Below are 17,731 nucleotides of genomic sequence, written 5' to 3'. Positions count from 1 at the left end.
ATAGGGTTGTCTCAATGGGTATCTAGCCTCGAATATACACTGCAGTATTGGCACAATTGCTGGTGTCAAACACGGTACAATCTCAGACTTCCAAAACATAGGGGGTGGGATTTCCTACAGAGGCATGTAACATCTCCTCTACACAGCCTTTATAATCACTTTACTTTCTTTTATTCTTTTATATAGAAATAAAACACCCAAATTACCTAGATCAATATCCTTGTCCAAACACAAGAAATCAGTTTTTAGGGATGCGTTTAAATGTATTACCGACTGAGGAAGTAAAATGGGTCTGCAGAGAACACAAAATTGAGGGTGACAATATATGACCTTGATGTAATTCTGTAGGAACATCTGAAACGCTTGGACACATACTTGTGGAATGTCCAACCTTTGATATTAATTAGAACAAAAATCTTAGGTCCTTTTTCCGTACTGACAGGGCGTTCGTATATCTGGATGATGTATGGTTCCGTATGTGTGCGGGAACTGAACTGTACTTAACACATACAATAATACAAATGTTAAATGAGTTGGGCTTAACGATTTATTGGCTGTGGCATGTGATATTGTGTTTTTATGGGTTTGCTGTTTTAGGTGATGTATTTTGAGATTTTATTTAAGCAATAAGCCCGGAGCAGGAGGTGCATTACCACTTCAGGTAATGTCCCGGGGCCCATAATTACAGGCACCTGCTCTGGGCTTATTGATATTAGTACCTCGGCCCATAAAACCGGGGTACTAAAAGCATTTTTGTTTCTGTTCCAAAATGCTGTGGCGTTTTGGAACGGGGAAACTGTTTTCTCCTCTCCTCGCTTACCTTGCTTAACGCCAACCTACCCTTGGACCACACTTCCCCACCATCCATTCACATTCCTTTACTTTGAAATCTTCATCAAACACATTTTTATAGTGGCATTGTGCCTCTTCCACCCTTCTCATCACCTCCTTGTGATCAACTTCAACACTGCATGCCAAACCGATCCACCCAGGACATAATTTTGAACCCGGCTGGCAACCCTTTAATGAGACAAACGGAGATACCTTTGTGACCGAGTATGTTGTTCTACAATAACTCCATACCATGTGTTTCAACACTTCACTTGATAAGCGCACAAGCTTTGACACATTCCTCCCTGATGGCTACAAGATCCTCTCCGCACCCAGATCCAACTGTTCCGGAGGGGTTTAGCCCTGATCTTCCCCGAGTGGATTCCTGTCTGTCATTCCTACACAGGGCTACTCATCTTTTGAATGCCTCATCTTCAGGCGCTCTCTGCTTGCCATTCCCTTACTGTGGCTACCATCAATCAGCCACCTTGTCAGATCTCCTCCTTCCTCTCTGTGTGGGCGGACCTTTCTTCTTCACTCCTGGTCTCGACCACTCAACTCCTCCTTCTTGGAGACTTTAACAATCCACCTAGATGCTTCCTGTCCTTCCTCTAGATTCTTTCGTAACCCCTGCGACTCTCTCACGCTCGCTATGCTCCCCTCTGGCCCGACTCACTCTGGATGTTCTGATCTCCTCAGAGCTTCCCCTTTCGATCTTTCTCCTTTCCTCCCAGCACACCCTCTCTACCCCTCAGGCCAAACCTACTCCAGCACTGCCACCTACCTTCTTGGTTATCCGACCCATGAAGCGTGCGTCAATTAAGGCTTCTGCTGCCACTTTCTCACCTCCCCCCTTTGGCTGACTCGCACCCTACACAGCCGTTGCCATGCTCCTCTCTGCTAAATCTGATACTCTCAATGTTCTTGCCCCTGTCATGAGGATCCGCTTGAAGCCCAAAGCCAAGTGCAACTCGTGGTACGACTCAGACCTCATCACTCTTAAACGCAAGTGCAGGGTGGCTGAGAGGAAATAGCTTGCTTCCGGGACACCCTCGGACAAACTGGCCTGCTCCAAAGGCAATAACGGCTTTCTGTCCGCACCAAGAAGAGAGCCCACATCCAAGCCTGAGTCTCTGCAGCATCTAACAACTCGGCCAAACTCCTTAAAATCTGCAAGGAGCTGGCCAATCCTGTTGCAGTCTCTACCTCTCCTGTCCCCTCCGAGGCCCTCTGCACGCCACAGGCTTCTCATTTCAGCTCTAAAACTCAGGACATCCTATCCTCGCTCTTCCTCTCCCACTCCTCCCTCTACTCCCTGCTATTCCTCTGGCCCTTCAGCCACCTCTCCTCCCTTCTTCTTTGCCTTTGCCTTGTTTTCCCCAGACAAGGTTCCTAGACAAGTCTGATCTATGAAAGTCTCGTCAAAACAGGTTCACCCCTGTTCCTGCAAAACGATCAAGGACCACATTGACACCCTGGCTCCTGCTCTGGCTGACTTCTGCAACCACACCTTTGCCACTGGAGTCTTCCCTTCCCCCCTGAAGCACTCCTTTGTGCATCCTCTTCTTAAGAAACACTCTGCTGACCCTTCCTGCGTGGCTAACTATCGCTCAATCACCATCACTCCTTTCCTGGGCAAACACCTGGAAAAGCTTGCCATCTAAGCGGGTTGAGCGCTCGCTGCTGTGATCTGAGCGTGAACTGCATGTTGCAGGTTCGAATCGCCTTGGATTAAGGTGCTATATAAATAACAAATCATTATCATCATCTCCCAGCTTAATCTTCACACTGAATCTGTTGGTTGTCTTCATGACCACCAGTCTGGCTTCAGAGCTGCCAGGAGCACGGAAACTGCTCTCCTGAACATCCGTGAAGACCTTGATTCCAACACCCCCTGTGTCCTCATCTTACTTGATCTCTCTTCTGCCTTTTGACACAGTTAACAGCCATCCTGCTCAACTGTCTCTGTGATAACCTGGATATCACTGATCAGGCCCTGGCTTGGCTGACTTCTTTCCTCTCCGATCGACCCTCCCAGGTCCAACTTGGTCCTTCCGTTTCTCTCTTTCTCTAACTGTGGTGTTCCCCAGAGGTCTAACCTCTCTCCCTGGCTGTTCAACCAATATCTAGCACTTCTTGCCCACCGCATTGCCACTCTCTGTCCCAACTTTCAGTGTTATGCGGAAGACACTCAACTCATTTTCAGGCTCCCTTCCGCCACCTCTTCTCCTTCTCTCATCTCTGACTGTCTGTCTGCTATCCAAGAGTGGTGTGCCACCAATGATCTCTGCCTTAATACCACTAACACCGAGATTCTCCTCATTGGCACACCTGCTCCCTCCTTCCCTGTCACTCTCTGGCCGACTTCTCTTGGCCCTCTCCCTGCTCCCACCTGAATAGGCAAAAACCATTGGGGTTGTCTTCGACTCCACACTCTCCTCCTCGCCTCACATCTCTGACGTCTCTAAGAAGTCACACTAGCAGCTGCACCTCCTCAGAGGTATTCTTCCTTTCCTCTCCATCCTCTAGAAGTTCACTAAGCTCTGGTTCTCTCTAGGCTGGACTACTGCAACAGCCTCTTTCTAAACCTGCTTCTACTCTTCGCCCAGGACTGCGAGACTTGTCCTTGGCCTCAAGCCCAGGGATCGTATCTCTCCAGGACTGAAATCTCTGCACTGGCTCCCAGAGGCGGCAAAGATTAAATTCAAAACCCTTTGCAATGTCCACAAGGCCTTCTGGGGCCTGGTGCCTCAATACCTGCAACTCTCTCTTCCTAACTATCTTCCTTCTCAAGCTCTTGCTCATCTGCCTTCAACTCCCTCAGGGTCAGTCGCTTTTCCAAGCAACGAGTTGGTGGTAGATCTTTCTTCTGCTGGGGCCTCCCTCTGGAACAGCCTCCCTGCCTCTCAAACTTGAGGAGAACCATCTCCGGTTCCGGAAGCACCTCAAGACCTTCCTCTTTGCTTCTGCTTTCTCTCCTCCTCTCCCCTGCTGATCTCCTGGCTTAACCTGAAACTGCACTGGTTACTTGGCTATCCTCGGATCACGGGCCCAGGTCCTTACAAGCCAGTTGCACACCTGCACTGCCCCGCTGGCAACCCTTGAACTCGGGGACAGTTTCTGTAGCTCTACAGCCCCCTACCAGCATTTGACACCGGATCTCTGCACTTACCCTTGCACCTGCCACCAGCTGGCCGCAGTTTTTATTTATTTAGTGTCTTTATTTATTTGACTGTTTTATCCTATGCACAGGCACCTCCTCTTTGCCCTGCACTTTTCCCCTCCCCCCCTCCCCTGCGCGATCTCAATGTCACCTGGCCTAGTAAGATCGTTGTCTGTCTTCCCTCTGTTCCTCCTCCCTTGCCTCGTTGTGCCTTGAAACACTTGTGTATAGGTGTGTTATAAATGCCATATCATAACAACCCTGACCTCATAGTCAGTTGAATGCCACCTGTAAGAAATCTATTTACACGTTCCACCAGTGCATTAGCTCTGGGATGGTATAAAGCCGTACGCACGTGTCTTATCCCAAATTGCATCAAAAAATGTTTTCATGGTTTCTGAACAAAACTGTACACCATTATCCGTCACAATTTCTGCAGAAACCCCTCACGGAAGAAAACATCCTAAAAAAAATGTCACTAACTCTACCGTTGTTGCCTCTTAAACCCTTCCAGTTGCTCCACTTAGAGTGATAATCAACTAACACCAACACAAATTTGGAACCCTCACCCAGTCCTTGAATGGGACCCATCAAGTCCACTGCAACCTTTTGCCAAGGTTACCTGCACCCGCCGAAGTGGTGTCTCTCACACCACCTTACTCTTCTCACTTGCGAGACAAATTTCACATTTCCTCATTTCCCCATCACCCCCACCATCCATCGCTGGCCACCAGTAACTCTCTCTCAACAATGTTTTTGTGGCATTTACTCCACAATGCCCTTGATGAACAATTTCTATCAGCTTGGCCCTAACCCCCTTAGGGGGAATCACTGTATAACCTCTCCTGAGCCTTCCTCTAGACAAGGACAATTCGTCCTTTATCTCATAAAAACTATCAAATCTCCTGTGCACATCATTCCTGCAAGGCCAACCTTCCACTGTCCACCTCTTCACCTTTATCAAACAGTGTCCTCTCTCTCTGGCAACTTCCATTCTTCTTCACTTAAATCACCTTGCTCAATGCTAGCTACAATCATCTCTTTCTCCTCTCCTTCCATTTTTCCACCTTCATTATCACAAATCACTGGAAGTCCGAGAGAGACAATCTGCCACCACATTTTGTTTGCCCGGAAACATAGCACACTTGAAAATCATAACTTTGCAAACCCATCACCCATTTAAAAATTCTGGGTGAACCCCTAGACCAGTTCCCACCAGCCAACATCTGTACCAAAGGTCTATGGTCTGTTTTTACTGTAAAACGTTGGCTACAGAAATAAACTTAAAATGCATAACAGCCCAAAACACTGTCAAAGCTTCTCTCTCTACCACTGAATAGTTTTTATTTTCTGCACCCCTGAGGGGTCTAGATGCAAATGCTACCACCTAGTCATTCTTTCCACAGTCCAACTGTGACGACCACGCTCCCAGGCCCAATATACTAGCATCTACTATCAAAAAAAATCCTGCGCCCCCTCACAAACCCCCCCCTAAGGAAGGAGCATTGGCAATACCATTCTTAATCTATTGAAACACTTCCATACACTCACTTGACCACAAAAGAACATACTCCTTTCTTTAGTAATGCCCTCCAAGGTGTCGAAATTGGTGCAAAATTGTTAACAAACTTATGATAGAACTCTGCCATAACCATAAATGACCTCAATTGATCCTTATCCTGCGTTGCCAGGGCCTTACTAATAGCTTAAACTAGACTGTGTATGGGCGAAATTCCCTGAGCTGAAATTTTGTGTCCAAGATACTGTACTTCACATACCCCAATTCTACATTTACTACACTGCAATGTTAGGCCAGCTTCACACAATCTTCTCAAAACATTCCTTAGTACTTTATCATGCCGTTCGACACAATTAGCAAAAATGAGAATGTCATCCTGAAACACAATCACATTCCAAACACCCTCCAGTACTTTCTCCATTAAACGCTGAAGCACAGCCGCAGCTGATGCCAAACGAAGGGTATTCTAAAATACTTGAAAGTTCCTTCCGGCGTGATGAATGCTGTGACATCTTGGCACTCTTGCGACAAAGGTACCTGGTGGTAAGCAGCAGACGGATCCATGACCGTAAACCAACTTGATTCTCGCAACACTGACAATACTTCTGATATCACTGGCAACGGGTGTCTCTCTACTAAAATGTTCTTATTAAGTTCTTAAGTTAACACATAAGCGGATCTGCCCATTGCTCTTTGCTACTAAAACCAGTGCCGATTGCCACTACATTCCATGTACACGTTCAATCACCCCTTTTTGCAAAAGTCCATTGAGTTCTTCATGTAGATGCTCTTTCATGCGATGAGGAGCTGGTTGTGCCTTATGCAGCACTGGCTGTGCCTTTGTTTTCATTTTTTGATCGTGTTAAAATTCCTTCAACTTCCCCATATTCTCTGTGAACACCATTTGGAATTCAGCAGCCCACTTAGCCTCTTCTGCAATTGTTACTGGCACAGGTGCATTTGCATTAATACGCACACCCCTAAATTCCTGTTACTCCCATCCCAACAGAGAAGATCCTTCTTTGCTACCAGAATGTTCACCGTACATTCTCTTCCTTTGTAGCTAACATCCTGAAATCTCCCCAATAGTTCCATTTCTGTTTCACTATAGCCACACCGCTGCACGAGGGGTGCTGCTAGTTCTTGCAACTCTCTTGCCAATGTTTTTGTGAAGGTGTCCTTCGATATAATCATCTACGGAGAAGCACTGTCTACCTTCTTCAATAGACTTGAACCATCAATGTGAAGTGTGTCCACAGGGCCTCCCACTCCTCCAGACAGCGCTGATATTTCAAATATGTGTTGAGGTTTGCTCCACTCTGAAGGGTTGGTCCAACTTCTTGTTCATGTGAGTCCTGTCTGCACTACACAGTATTAACAGTGCTCTCCTTACACATTCATGCAAAATAACCCTTCCGTCTGCACTTGATGCACTCTACATTCCTCGCCGGACAGAACACACTGGAAGCTTCCTGCCTCAGGTTCACACATCTGAGAAATGTGTGCCCCATACATTCTCTCCTTGTCCCAAAGCCTTTTCTTCGAGTCACTTTGCACACCTCTTGACTGTGCTTTTCTAGCTACATCTCCTTCATGTACTGTCTTTTGCTCAATTCCTCTGGTGAGCACTACACCTTGTTCCAGAGTCATATATTTTGCCAGCATCATCTCCTGTACTCTGGGATTGTTGGTGCACCTCACCAATTGATCTCGTATCCGTGAATTCGTAAGTACACCAAACTCACAAGTATGGCTTAATGTTCTCCATACGGCTACATACCCTTCCACTGGTTCCATCGGGTCTTATATCCTGTGAAAGAAATTGTTTCTGTCAAACATTACATTCTTTTTCAGCACAAAGTGTTCCTCAATTTTCCTCACAGCTAAAATGAACTCATCCAAATCCCCCGCTACTTCACCTAGCTGTCCGGGAGGACATCAAATACACTGCGACCCTCTGGTCCTAAATTATGCAATAATAAGGCTGCTTTCCTGGAGACATTACATTTGCCCGCTCACACAGCCACAATGTATGTTTCAAACATTTTCTTCCACCTCTCCCACCTTATTGGTGGTGTCCCTGTTTCAGCTAGAAATGGGGCTGGAGGTGGTATAGCTGCTGTAGCCATTGTTGGTTGTTGGCTAGTTATTTAACTCTGTTCTTTAAAAGGGTATTTGCACAGTGTGCAATTGTTCTAGTGTCTCATTTACTTTGATATACTTCTCATGATGCAGGCACTTTATGAGGAAGCTTTCCCCTTTTTTGTTTTGTTTATATGTTCACGCTGTCTTGGCAACGCTTCTTACTGCTGGATGATTGCAGTTAGGGCGCTCGCGAGCATGGCGTGTGACGACTTCTTGTTGACATTTCAACGCTTGTTGTGCTGGGGAGGAGCTTGCAAGCTTACTCTGGAAATTGTCCCTCATGGAAGTGCTCGCGCACGCTTACTATTCGAGCATTTGGCAGTCAAAGCTCTGAGTCAAAGCTCTGTGCTCCTCTCCCCCTTGTCCTTGCCCAAACCACTCCTTGTCAGAGGGCTGCTGCTGCGCCCCTTCCCTTCTGACCCAAGTCCGTCGGGGTTCCTCCGACCTGACTCTTCTCCGGTCTCTGCTGCTGCTACCAAAACGGAGGGTGGGGCCTCTGCGCTCCCTCGGATCCTCGCCACCTCGTCGTCCACTGAAAGGAGGCCACCACATGGACACGAGGTAACACAAGTTTATTTGTTCATAGGGAGCGCAGAGAGCAACATGCACCTCCGTCGAGCTCCCTTGCAACTGTCGCGGTGTTCCAGAATCAAGCCTGGTTCTGGAACACTTAAAACACAACACACAGCTGTGCCAAAGGTGCCACAGCGCATAGTGAAATGGATGGGCAAAGAATGGAAGTTTTTTTTTTTTCGTGTTGTATGTGTGAGCACCATCAAGCATGTGTGAATGCTGAATACATTGTAAATATGGGAGCATCTTCCTAGTGTGATTATTGAGCACAAGTGCATTGAGCAATTGTAAACGAGCAACTGACCAGTTCCTGTGTCGCTAGTGTGGCTACCGAGCTGGTGGAATACTCAAAGCAAGCTAAAGATGCCTGTGCCCTCCTGTGTCTCAGATTAAGGAAACACTCTTATATCTGCAATAGGAATGGATTCGAACACATATGTACAAGGTCCTCAACATATATGTATTTCTCCACACATAGCTTTAATGCTCTTTAGGCTACGGCGCCATGTGTCCTCCAAATCACATTTAAGAACAAGACGGCCATATGTAGGAGGCAAAGTCCCCAAATCAAGCCCTCTCATCCAATAGCATGTCTGCTGATTAATGCAAGAAAATGTTTTAAAACGTATCTTGTATATTTGTATTCTTCTGCTACTGCAAATGTTCCTTGTGTCCTCGTGCACTGTACCTTATTACTGTTACCACTTTCCTCATGTTATCATATTGACACCATTTGGTTATTAAAGGACTAAACAATCAATGTCACCAAAATTAAATGTATGGCAGATCATTCTCTGAAAATATTGAAATTGGAGATATATTTATTCGGTGAAATAGAAAAAGTGTTGGGGGTGGGGGGTGGTATTTTCACTACATTGGGGTCCAGACTGGCAAAAATGAAGTCGTCTGGTCAGGTTGCAAGGAGCAACTTAATTTTGTCTAAACAGGATGGCACATTCCAGAACTTTGATACGCGCTCTGAGGGGGCATGCATTGTTTTCGCCCTTGGCGATCTATAAGGCCCAGCCCTGGCCTGTAGCGTTGCATGGTTCAGAGGTATGGGTTATTTGGGTAATATCCCATCAGAAACAAATAGAAAATTGAGTTTTTAGGTGCCTCTGCTAATTGGTCCGAGCGGTCCAAATATACGGCTTGAATTCGGTCCATAGGTGGCGTGGGGTGGCCGGTTAAACTATGAGGTGACGTGAAGTCCTTTATTATACTGAGGCAAGATATGAAGTTCTACCCCCTTTGCCCTGTACAGAAAGGCTCTGATTGATTACACCGAACTACCAGGGCGGAAAACCTCCAGTGACCAGTCGCTAGTGAATGAGTTGTCAGGCTAATAGCCTAATGCATAACTCGTTGGAAAATAAAAGTGCAATGCGAGCATAATCGAGATGAGATCAACCCGTTTCCTAGTAACCTTGTGTGTATAAAGGTGAGATTGGGTGTATTATCCCTTGCTGGTTTTAGTGCAAAGCACACTAGTGAGTCAGTGAAGAGGATCATTGCCTTTTTTGTCCTAATCTTAGGGAGAATTGATTGTACTTCTTACTTATGTGCCTGAGGTGTGCTGTGATCGGGAGAACGCTTGGTTAAGACTCGGGTTCTGGACTTGAGTCACTTTATAGTTGCTGCTCCTGTGATTCTTGCAAAGTTGCTTGGTGGAGTTTAAGCACAGGAGACGAGCTTGGCTAATAAGAGGGAGAGCTAAAAAAGTCCCATCATTGGTAAATGTGTAGGCTTGGCTATATGTCATACTCCCTAAAGCTAGACTATCATTAAGAATTGTGTATATTCGTTTTAACAGGTTTGGGGGGAATGGGGGAGGTGGGCTGATTTTAACTATATGTATTTGCTTAGGATGCATATGTGCAATATATGCATTATTTATGTGACTTTAAGTGGTATTGATTTATGCAGGATTCAGATTTAAAAAATGACTGTCACGTTGACATATGTGCATGCAGATTGTTGTACTTATGTAAATGTTTAATGGATACGCTTCAGAAAAAACCTATTCATGATGATGACCTTTGTGAAAATGCATGGAGTTGATTGAAGCAGAGTGAGAGCTAATGTGGAGTGCCTCACACCACTGATGCAGAACTCTGTCCTGCAAGTGCCAGCCATGCAGCATTGTGCTTGAAGGCTGTTTAGGGAATCCATCTCGAAATCGATAATAAAAATAGCCAATTTCTGTATTATTGCAAAAATTAAAACAAAACCTGTTTTCCTTTTATGTCCAAACTGTCACGTTCCCCATGAACCTAACGTGGGCTCCTTTTTTGTTGTGGGCCGCTGTGATCAGTGTGATCCTCATAGCTGGGGGTCCTCAGATGATCTTTGGCAGGATCCCAGGTTCTGTTGTGGGATACTTCCGCAAGATCTAACTACAATGTTTTCTTTTTACTTTCAGATTTAAGCTTTCAAGCCGCTTCTAAAATTATCTCAACCCCTCCATATGATGCACTGAAGATGATGCGAGACATTAGCCAGAATTTTCCAATAAAAGCCAGGTACAGTAAAAGATCTAATTCTGCAATATTCTTGGTCCCAAGCATGCCACCGTTTGCCTTCCCGACTACTCACCCCTGGGAAATCCAAAGTTTTGGCACCACTCTCGACCGAGTGACGTTACAGGACGTGGCATCACAGGAAGTGACCTAACTTGTGGCTAACAGTATGACCGTTTTTGTTTTATTTTAGTCCAGGGAAGCATAAATAACAAAGTAATGCCTGGCATTGTTTTTACTTTTTAAAAGTATATTATTAAGGTTAACATTTTGAAAATAAACCTCAATCTACCAATGTATTAAAGATAATGAGTGGGTAATTTAAGTCTTACACAAGATACACGTCTGGAGGGGCCAGTGCTAATGTGACTTATAAATGCGGTAAAAAGCCACACAGTGTACAGGTTCTGTTGAGCCATAGACGAACAAATACATTTAAATGCGTGTCATACCAGTAACCGAAACAATTCGCGATATTTTTTTAAGCCTGCAGCCACAATGTGTCTAAGCCACAAACGAACAGTCACTATTAATTACTTGCCATGATTCAAGCTGTGACCATAATCTGCACAAACTAATCAACGACATTCAGGGCCAGCCCGAGGCTTGGGCAGTCTGTTAGCCCAGGTCCCTCCTTCGCTATTGGACCGCCATCAGGGGCTGTTGCTTGCAGGCACAAGATTTAGTTCCCTGCCAGTCCTGGCAAGGCCATGCAGTCAACGCCCTGCCCAACTGTGACACTCTGGTATCTGCCCTCGAGTTCACAAATACTTGATTACTTCAAACTCCGTTTTGGCAGAGGATTCAAAGTGGACGCTATTTACAAGTGATGTTTCATTTAAGTAGCCGTATTGTTTTAGAAAAAAACCTTGTTACATTTCATTATACACACACACTCTCACTCGACACTACATATACCCTACATGTACTCTGCGCACAGACTCATTAAAAAGTCTTGTAATTAATGTATTATACTGCTGTGTGCACACATTTCAAGCACAACGGCATACAGCACCTCAGTGGTTTAAGTGGCATGTGAAATCTAAATGGCCCTGAACCTTTTCGGGGGCTGGAGGGCTTATGTTATTGGGTATTTGTATATGATTCCAAAGCGTTGTGTGTTGAACACCCTCTGGGATCATAGTCCCGGTCAGTGGAGAGAGTGATGTAGTAAAGCGCTTGGGTGCACTCTGTATGGTTGCAGCCAGAGCGGATTAGGTTGTATGTAGCTGCGTTCTAGTGCTAGGCATGGTGCAGTGGTTGTTTGAGATGATCAGAATGTGTGCAGCAAGACCAAGATGCACTTGGGTAGCTGCATTCTGGCGGTGGAGATGGTGAATGGGATCGTGTGCAGCTAGGCTGATTTTAGAGCGCAGCTATACCCCACAAAAGACTGTTCAGGTGAATATGGGGTTGTTTAAGTATGTGTGCAGGTAGGCCAAATTATCGTGTTGGTGCAGAGGGAAGAGTTGGCATATTGTTGTTAGTGTTTGTGTGGATTTGAGGGTGACATTGTTCCTGATGCGTTTCTGGTGCCTGTCGAGGGGATGATCTCTCATAGGGTTTAGCCTTTAGGATAGGTCCTCCCTATGTCTTATTGGGTTTACAATTGCTTATTAGCGTTGTCTGTTGGAAGATGACAGTCAGATCTCGCCCAAATCCTATTGTTTAAATATAGGAGCTGGAGAGGCCCTCTGTCGGCAGTTCTATTAGATATATTCCCAGATAGGTAGGATTGGTGACGATAAAAGTGATACTAGGCCCTCATATGAGTTTTCGCTCAGAGATTTCCAGGTGAGTCAGATCTGCAGTATCGGTATCTCCTGGACTGATGCGTAGTGCATATCTGGGTGTAGTAATGATCAAGCTCCGCCATCACATTAGAACAGAAGTGCAATTAGTGCTTTTACGTGTCTAGCGCAGTCGTTCCAGAAAATTGGAGACCCATATCGCTTGGCCTCATAGCGTAGAGTGTACTTCGTAGATGGAAGGGGAAGAGTACATCCATCGCGAAGGTACATAAGTACTGCTACTATTTCCAGATGGGTAATATTATCGAGAACGGGCATCACTGATGGCGTGGTGCGTATCAGGAGGGGCTGATGATCTAGGTCAGTGAAGGCGTCGGCACATAAGTGCTATTAATGCTTGGGTTATGATCTATCACAGTCGGTTTCAGATACTTGGAGCTAGATATCTCTTGGCCTCAGTGCGTAGTGTATGCCTGGTGGAAGGAGGCAATGATTCAACTCCGTTTTGGTGTGTGTACATAAGTGCTACTACGATTCGGGCTTCATGTCTAGGGCACTGGCTCCAGATAGTTGGTGGTGAAGATCTCCTTGCCTGTGAGCCTACTGAGGGCCCGTATTTAAGGATGAAATCCTTTGGTCCACACGTAGTTGGTGCCAGCTTGGTTTAAATCAACGGATTGTAAAAATAATGTTTAAAGGACAATATATTTCTCACTTAATCCACTCTATTGCGAACAGGAAAGTAGACTAAGACACACCAAACATGTTTCTTTTTTTAGAACTGTAATGTTAAAACCATTATTATATTATCTTTGTATTGCAAACGGTTGAGTTCACTGTATTGGAGCTAATTGCCTCCTGTGGCACTGGTGATATAGGTTTGCATTATTGATATTTCAGAACCCTTATTTATTGCCATCAGTCTATTTCCCATACGTATGGTGCAAGAAAACTCTCCCTTGCACCATTACTTCAAGAACGAAAAACGCATTTCAATATCCAAAGTCCGGATCCAGTCTCCCCAGGTGAATATCCAAGTTACTTAAGGCTTCAGCACGTCGGATAGTTATGGCTCCCTTGTATCTGATCATATGCTGAAACATACACGTGTAGGTTTCCCCTCCTTTCAAATCCCTGCTTCAAAACAGGTTACTGACAGTGTGTTGCATGTGGCCTCGCTGAAAGCAAGATTCGTACCACCCGTCCACATTCTTGTAAGAAGAGCCCATCTGTTCAGCGAACACTTGGCATTTTAACTGTATCTGGGAAATTGGTCGGAGGCATGGAGTGGCTTACTCCGTAATGCATGCATCAGAAGTGAAGGCCCTTACACACTCTGCGGTTCTTGCTGCAGCCAGAAGACAGCCATGCTGAACATACCAAAGTGATCAGTACTGAATTCACCTCAAAGTACAAATGAACTGATCATTAAAAAAAATATATATAAAAATGCAAACGAACAATTTAGTCCCATTCTTTAAAAAAGAAATATATATGTATATGGCATGGAAAATAAAGCAAACGCTCTTTCCACAAATTCATATATTTTGTAAAATTGTGTTGGTTTCCTGCAATATCTTTCCTTCATTCGGTTTTGCTGCCATACTTTTTTTGACACCTTTTCTATTTTGTTTCAAGGTTCTACGTCCCCCTATCTTACTTTCTCTATAATTATTCGCAATAAAACGCTTCTGTTGCAGTTGACGCACAAAATCAGGGAAATGCCATAAAAGACTGCCAGCACATTTTTCTGCGATCCAAATTCTTTCTACCTTTTTTTATTATTAAAGGAAACGTTTTATTCATTTTATCTTTCACAGCGTTGTCAGCTTGTAATTGCTTTTCTTGGGAGATGTAACCGGAGCGGAATATTTAGAGGCCATTCATGTGCTCTTAAAACCCCTAGCACTATTGTAATAAAAATCTTAACATCATTCATAGACATGACTCTAATGAAGTCCTTAAGAGAACTAGTCTCACTGAATGAAAAAAACGGCAAAATGATGTGTTCTACAAGGATTTGAGGAACGCCCAGTCACTGTTTCTGTACATTATGAGGAGCAACATAATTGTAAATTTTCTTGAGGTGACGAATGCTGACGTTATTTTATTTGCCATTGATGAAGTATTTGTGATCAAGGAGAACATGGTGAATGGGAAGCTCAAAAATGACAAGAGAATTTAAATTTCTCGAATTGTTGTGATATTTAACCCCTAGGCTCTGTACTTACCCGCAGGTGGACATTTCCTACGAGAACATGTTTAATGCCTTTGTGGAGAAAATAGGTTTTTGGTTCCTGACAAGGAGCCTTTAGTTGCTTAGTGTGAGCCAACTCTGTAGACTGATAGGTTTGCTACAGCAAGGTTTCTTCAGTTGTCTACAATGATAAAAGTATGTATCATGAGCACAAGCTGAGACACGAGTAGGACAGAGATCCACTCTGATTCTAAGAAGAAGCTCGGTATCGGGTATTAATATCACCACATATATGGTCGCCGTAAATAATATCGCTGGGAAAATGTCGTGGCGATATTATTTGGGTGACCACATATGTGGCGACAGAGGCAAAAAAAAAATCTTGAAAAAAAAACAAATAAAAAAAAACATTTGGGGGTTGCGGGTGTCCCCCCCGCATGTTCCATGCAATAATGTCGCCACAAAAAACGACAATTTTTGAGTGATATTTTTGCATGGCGATATTTTTGTGGCGACATTATTACATGGAACCATGCCCTCTTGATCTCTGAAAGAACATACAATAGCTAAGAAAACAGATTCAAAAGGAAGCATCTTACACTGGGGTGAGTTCTGACTCAATTGTTGGGGGCGGGGGGGGGGGGGGTAAACGGAACAGTCACCATGGACAATACGTGGTTGGACATAGATTAAAGACAACCAACATTCGAGATTTTTAAGTGCAGGTAGGTGGTGCGGCCAGGTGTGTTAGGGATGTGACCAGGAACGATGAAGTGCTATAGTGGAGGCAGTAGAAAGTGAGGGGCAGAGGCAGATTAGAGGCGAGGGGAAAAATGTTTCCTAGAAGGCAGATGAGAAGTAGGTTAAGATGGTAACTCGGCGGCAAGGAAGTAGGCTGTTAGTTTGCTTTTCAACAAATCAGTGAAGACAGTTTTTCTTGGATGTCTGAGGGAAGAGAATTCGATGCAAGTGGAGCAAGAAGAGAAAGAGTGGAAGCGAGAGGTGAGGTGCCACAAGGGTAGTCAAGGAGGCAGAGTGGAGATTACAAGAAGGCGTGTAGAGTTGGGTAGATGAGGATAGATATGGTTGTGCTTTTCCGGGGATAGATTTGTGAACCAGGAGAAGAGAATTAAATCTTATCCTGTTTTGCATTGTTCGCCATCCAGCCTGGTGACGGACGGTATGAGGAAGTAGGTGTAATGTGAGGAAGTTCAAAGAGTTCTGGTAGCAAAGTTAATGATCATGAGAGGACAGAAAGCATATTTGGGGAGACCAAAGGCGATGCTGACACAGTAGTCCTGTTTAGAGAATATAAGAGGGGTTAAGCGATGCCTGATGTTCCTAATATTTAGCAGAGCAGCCAATGCAGTTTTGGATATGAAAGTAGAGAAGGTTTGAGAAGGGTCATAGATGAGACAGAGGTTTCTAGCTGAAGAAGAGTAGCGGGAGAGAGTCAGCTGGGAACTGGATGGGCATGGGAAGAGATGAGAGTATTTGACAGGGAAGAAGAGCACGTCTGTTTTGGTTGAGCTTAACAGCAGAGTGCAAAGCCATCCGATATTTAATGGAAGAAAGCCAGTTTGCAATTTTGATAGAGAGTTCAGAGGAGAGTTCAGGAAAAGAGAAGATGGGTGTTGTCCGTGGAGAATTGGTACGAGAATCCAAATAAGGAGATTAGTGCTTCAAGAGAAGAGGTGTAGACTGCAAAGAGAGGACGATCCAAGACAGCCCTGTGGAACATCAACAGTTAGAGGAGTGAGTTGAGAGGTGTTGTTGCTCCAGAAGACAGAAAATTGGTGAGATGACAGGTAGGATTCAATCCAGGCAAGGGCTTGATTACGATTCTCAAGAAGAAAGCGAGTATTAAGGAGATCAGAGTGATCAACCTCGTCAAAGGCAGCGGACAGTTCAAGGAGAATTAGGATAGAGTATAGGTTGGAGTGCTTAACAGAGGAGATGAAGTTCGAGACATTTGTGTGAGCAGTTTTCCGTGGAGTGACGAGAGTGGAAACCTGCTTGTAGGGGGTTTCGAAAGTTGTGGATGTCTAATAAATTGGTAAGATGGTTGAACACTTCTTTTGAGCACTTTAGAGTTGTTCAGAAGGAGAGACACAGATTGAAAGTTAGCTGATAGATTCGGGTTAGCCCCTTGCTTTTTTAGGAGACGGATGAACGTGGATCTGATGAGGCATAAGAGGGTTTAGCCTTCATCAGTAGTGATGGGACTTCTTCAGTGTTTGTTTGACTAAAATAGGAGATGTAGGCAGAGGATGATGGTAGATTAGGCAGAGTGTAACATGTAGGAGGAGTGAGTGTGAGGAAGGTCCGGCGAGGATCTCTAAATTTGCACATTTTTGCAGCAAAGTTATCAGCTAGATCATTAGCTGTGAGAGTGGAGTTGGTTGTCATAGGGTTAGGAGGTGTGAGTTTAAGGTGCCATGTAGCTGGCGAGGATGGTTGGAGTGAGAGTCAATGAGGGTGTAGTAGTAATCGGTTTTCGCTATATCAAGAGAGGACATGTGTCGGCTGCTGCACAAATGGAGACATACCCACTCGCATGTCTATGTGAAGAGATTGTATGACTTAGGTGACCCATGGTTGTGGATGCTGATAATTGGGGGTGAAAGTTAGCAGTGGGAAGTTAAAAGAGAATACAGTAGGGATTAGAAGCTTGAGAAGGCAGTGTTAGAGTGTTAGTGGAAGAGGCATCGGGTGTGAAGGAGGAGAGTGAGAACTGTAGGTTCAAGAAAAAGGGATGAATGGCAGAAGTTTTAAATGTTGTTTTTGTAATAGGTGCATCAGGAAGTAAGGAGAGGTGAGAGGGTGCAGAGGAGATGCTGGTGGAAATAATGGAGTGATCATATGGGGATAGTATGGCAGTAGTATTTGTGGTAGCTGAGAGAGAGGTGGAGATGAATAAGGAATCCAAAGTTACCCCCGGTGTGGGTTACGGATAGAGTGTGGTCACTAAGGAAAGAATGAAGATCAGATCTTTAAGTGGTTGGAGAGGGAAGGTTAAAGTCACTTAAGAGA

The 17,731-nt window shown here is 44.7% G+C and overlaps 1 protein-coding gene across 2 annotated transcripts in view; it reads left to right on the top strand.

The window, feature by feature from the left end:
* The window catches only part of UGGT2 (UDP-glucose glycoprotein glucosyltransferase 2), a 1,923,861-nt gene that overhangs the window by 234,611 nt on the left and 1,671,519 nt on the right, over positions 1 to 17,731 (top strand). For both annotated transcript variants that reach the window (XM_069639785.1, XM_069639786.1), the window contains one exon: positions 10,654 to 10,753. In XM_069639785.1, coding sequence (XP_069495886.1) covers positions 10,654 to 10,753 — 100 coding nt within the window. The remainder of the gene's footprint in view (positions 1 to 10,653; positions 10,754 to 17,731) is intronic.

This window comes from Ambystoma mexicanum, chromosome 7q (genome assembly GCF_040938575.1).
Source record: "Ambystoma mexicanum isolate Mex_15411 chromosome 7q, UKY_AmexF1_1, whole genome shotgun sequence".
NCBI lineage: Eukaryota > Metazoa > Chordata > Amphibia > Caudata > Ambystomatidae > Ambystoma > Ambystoma mexicanum.
Note: the sequence above shows the minus strand (reverse complement) of the source record. Positions and strands in the feature narration are given on the sequence as shown.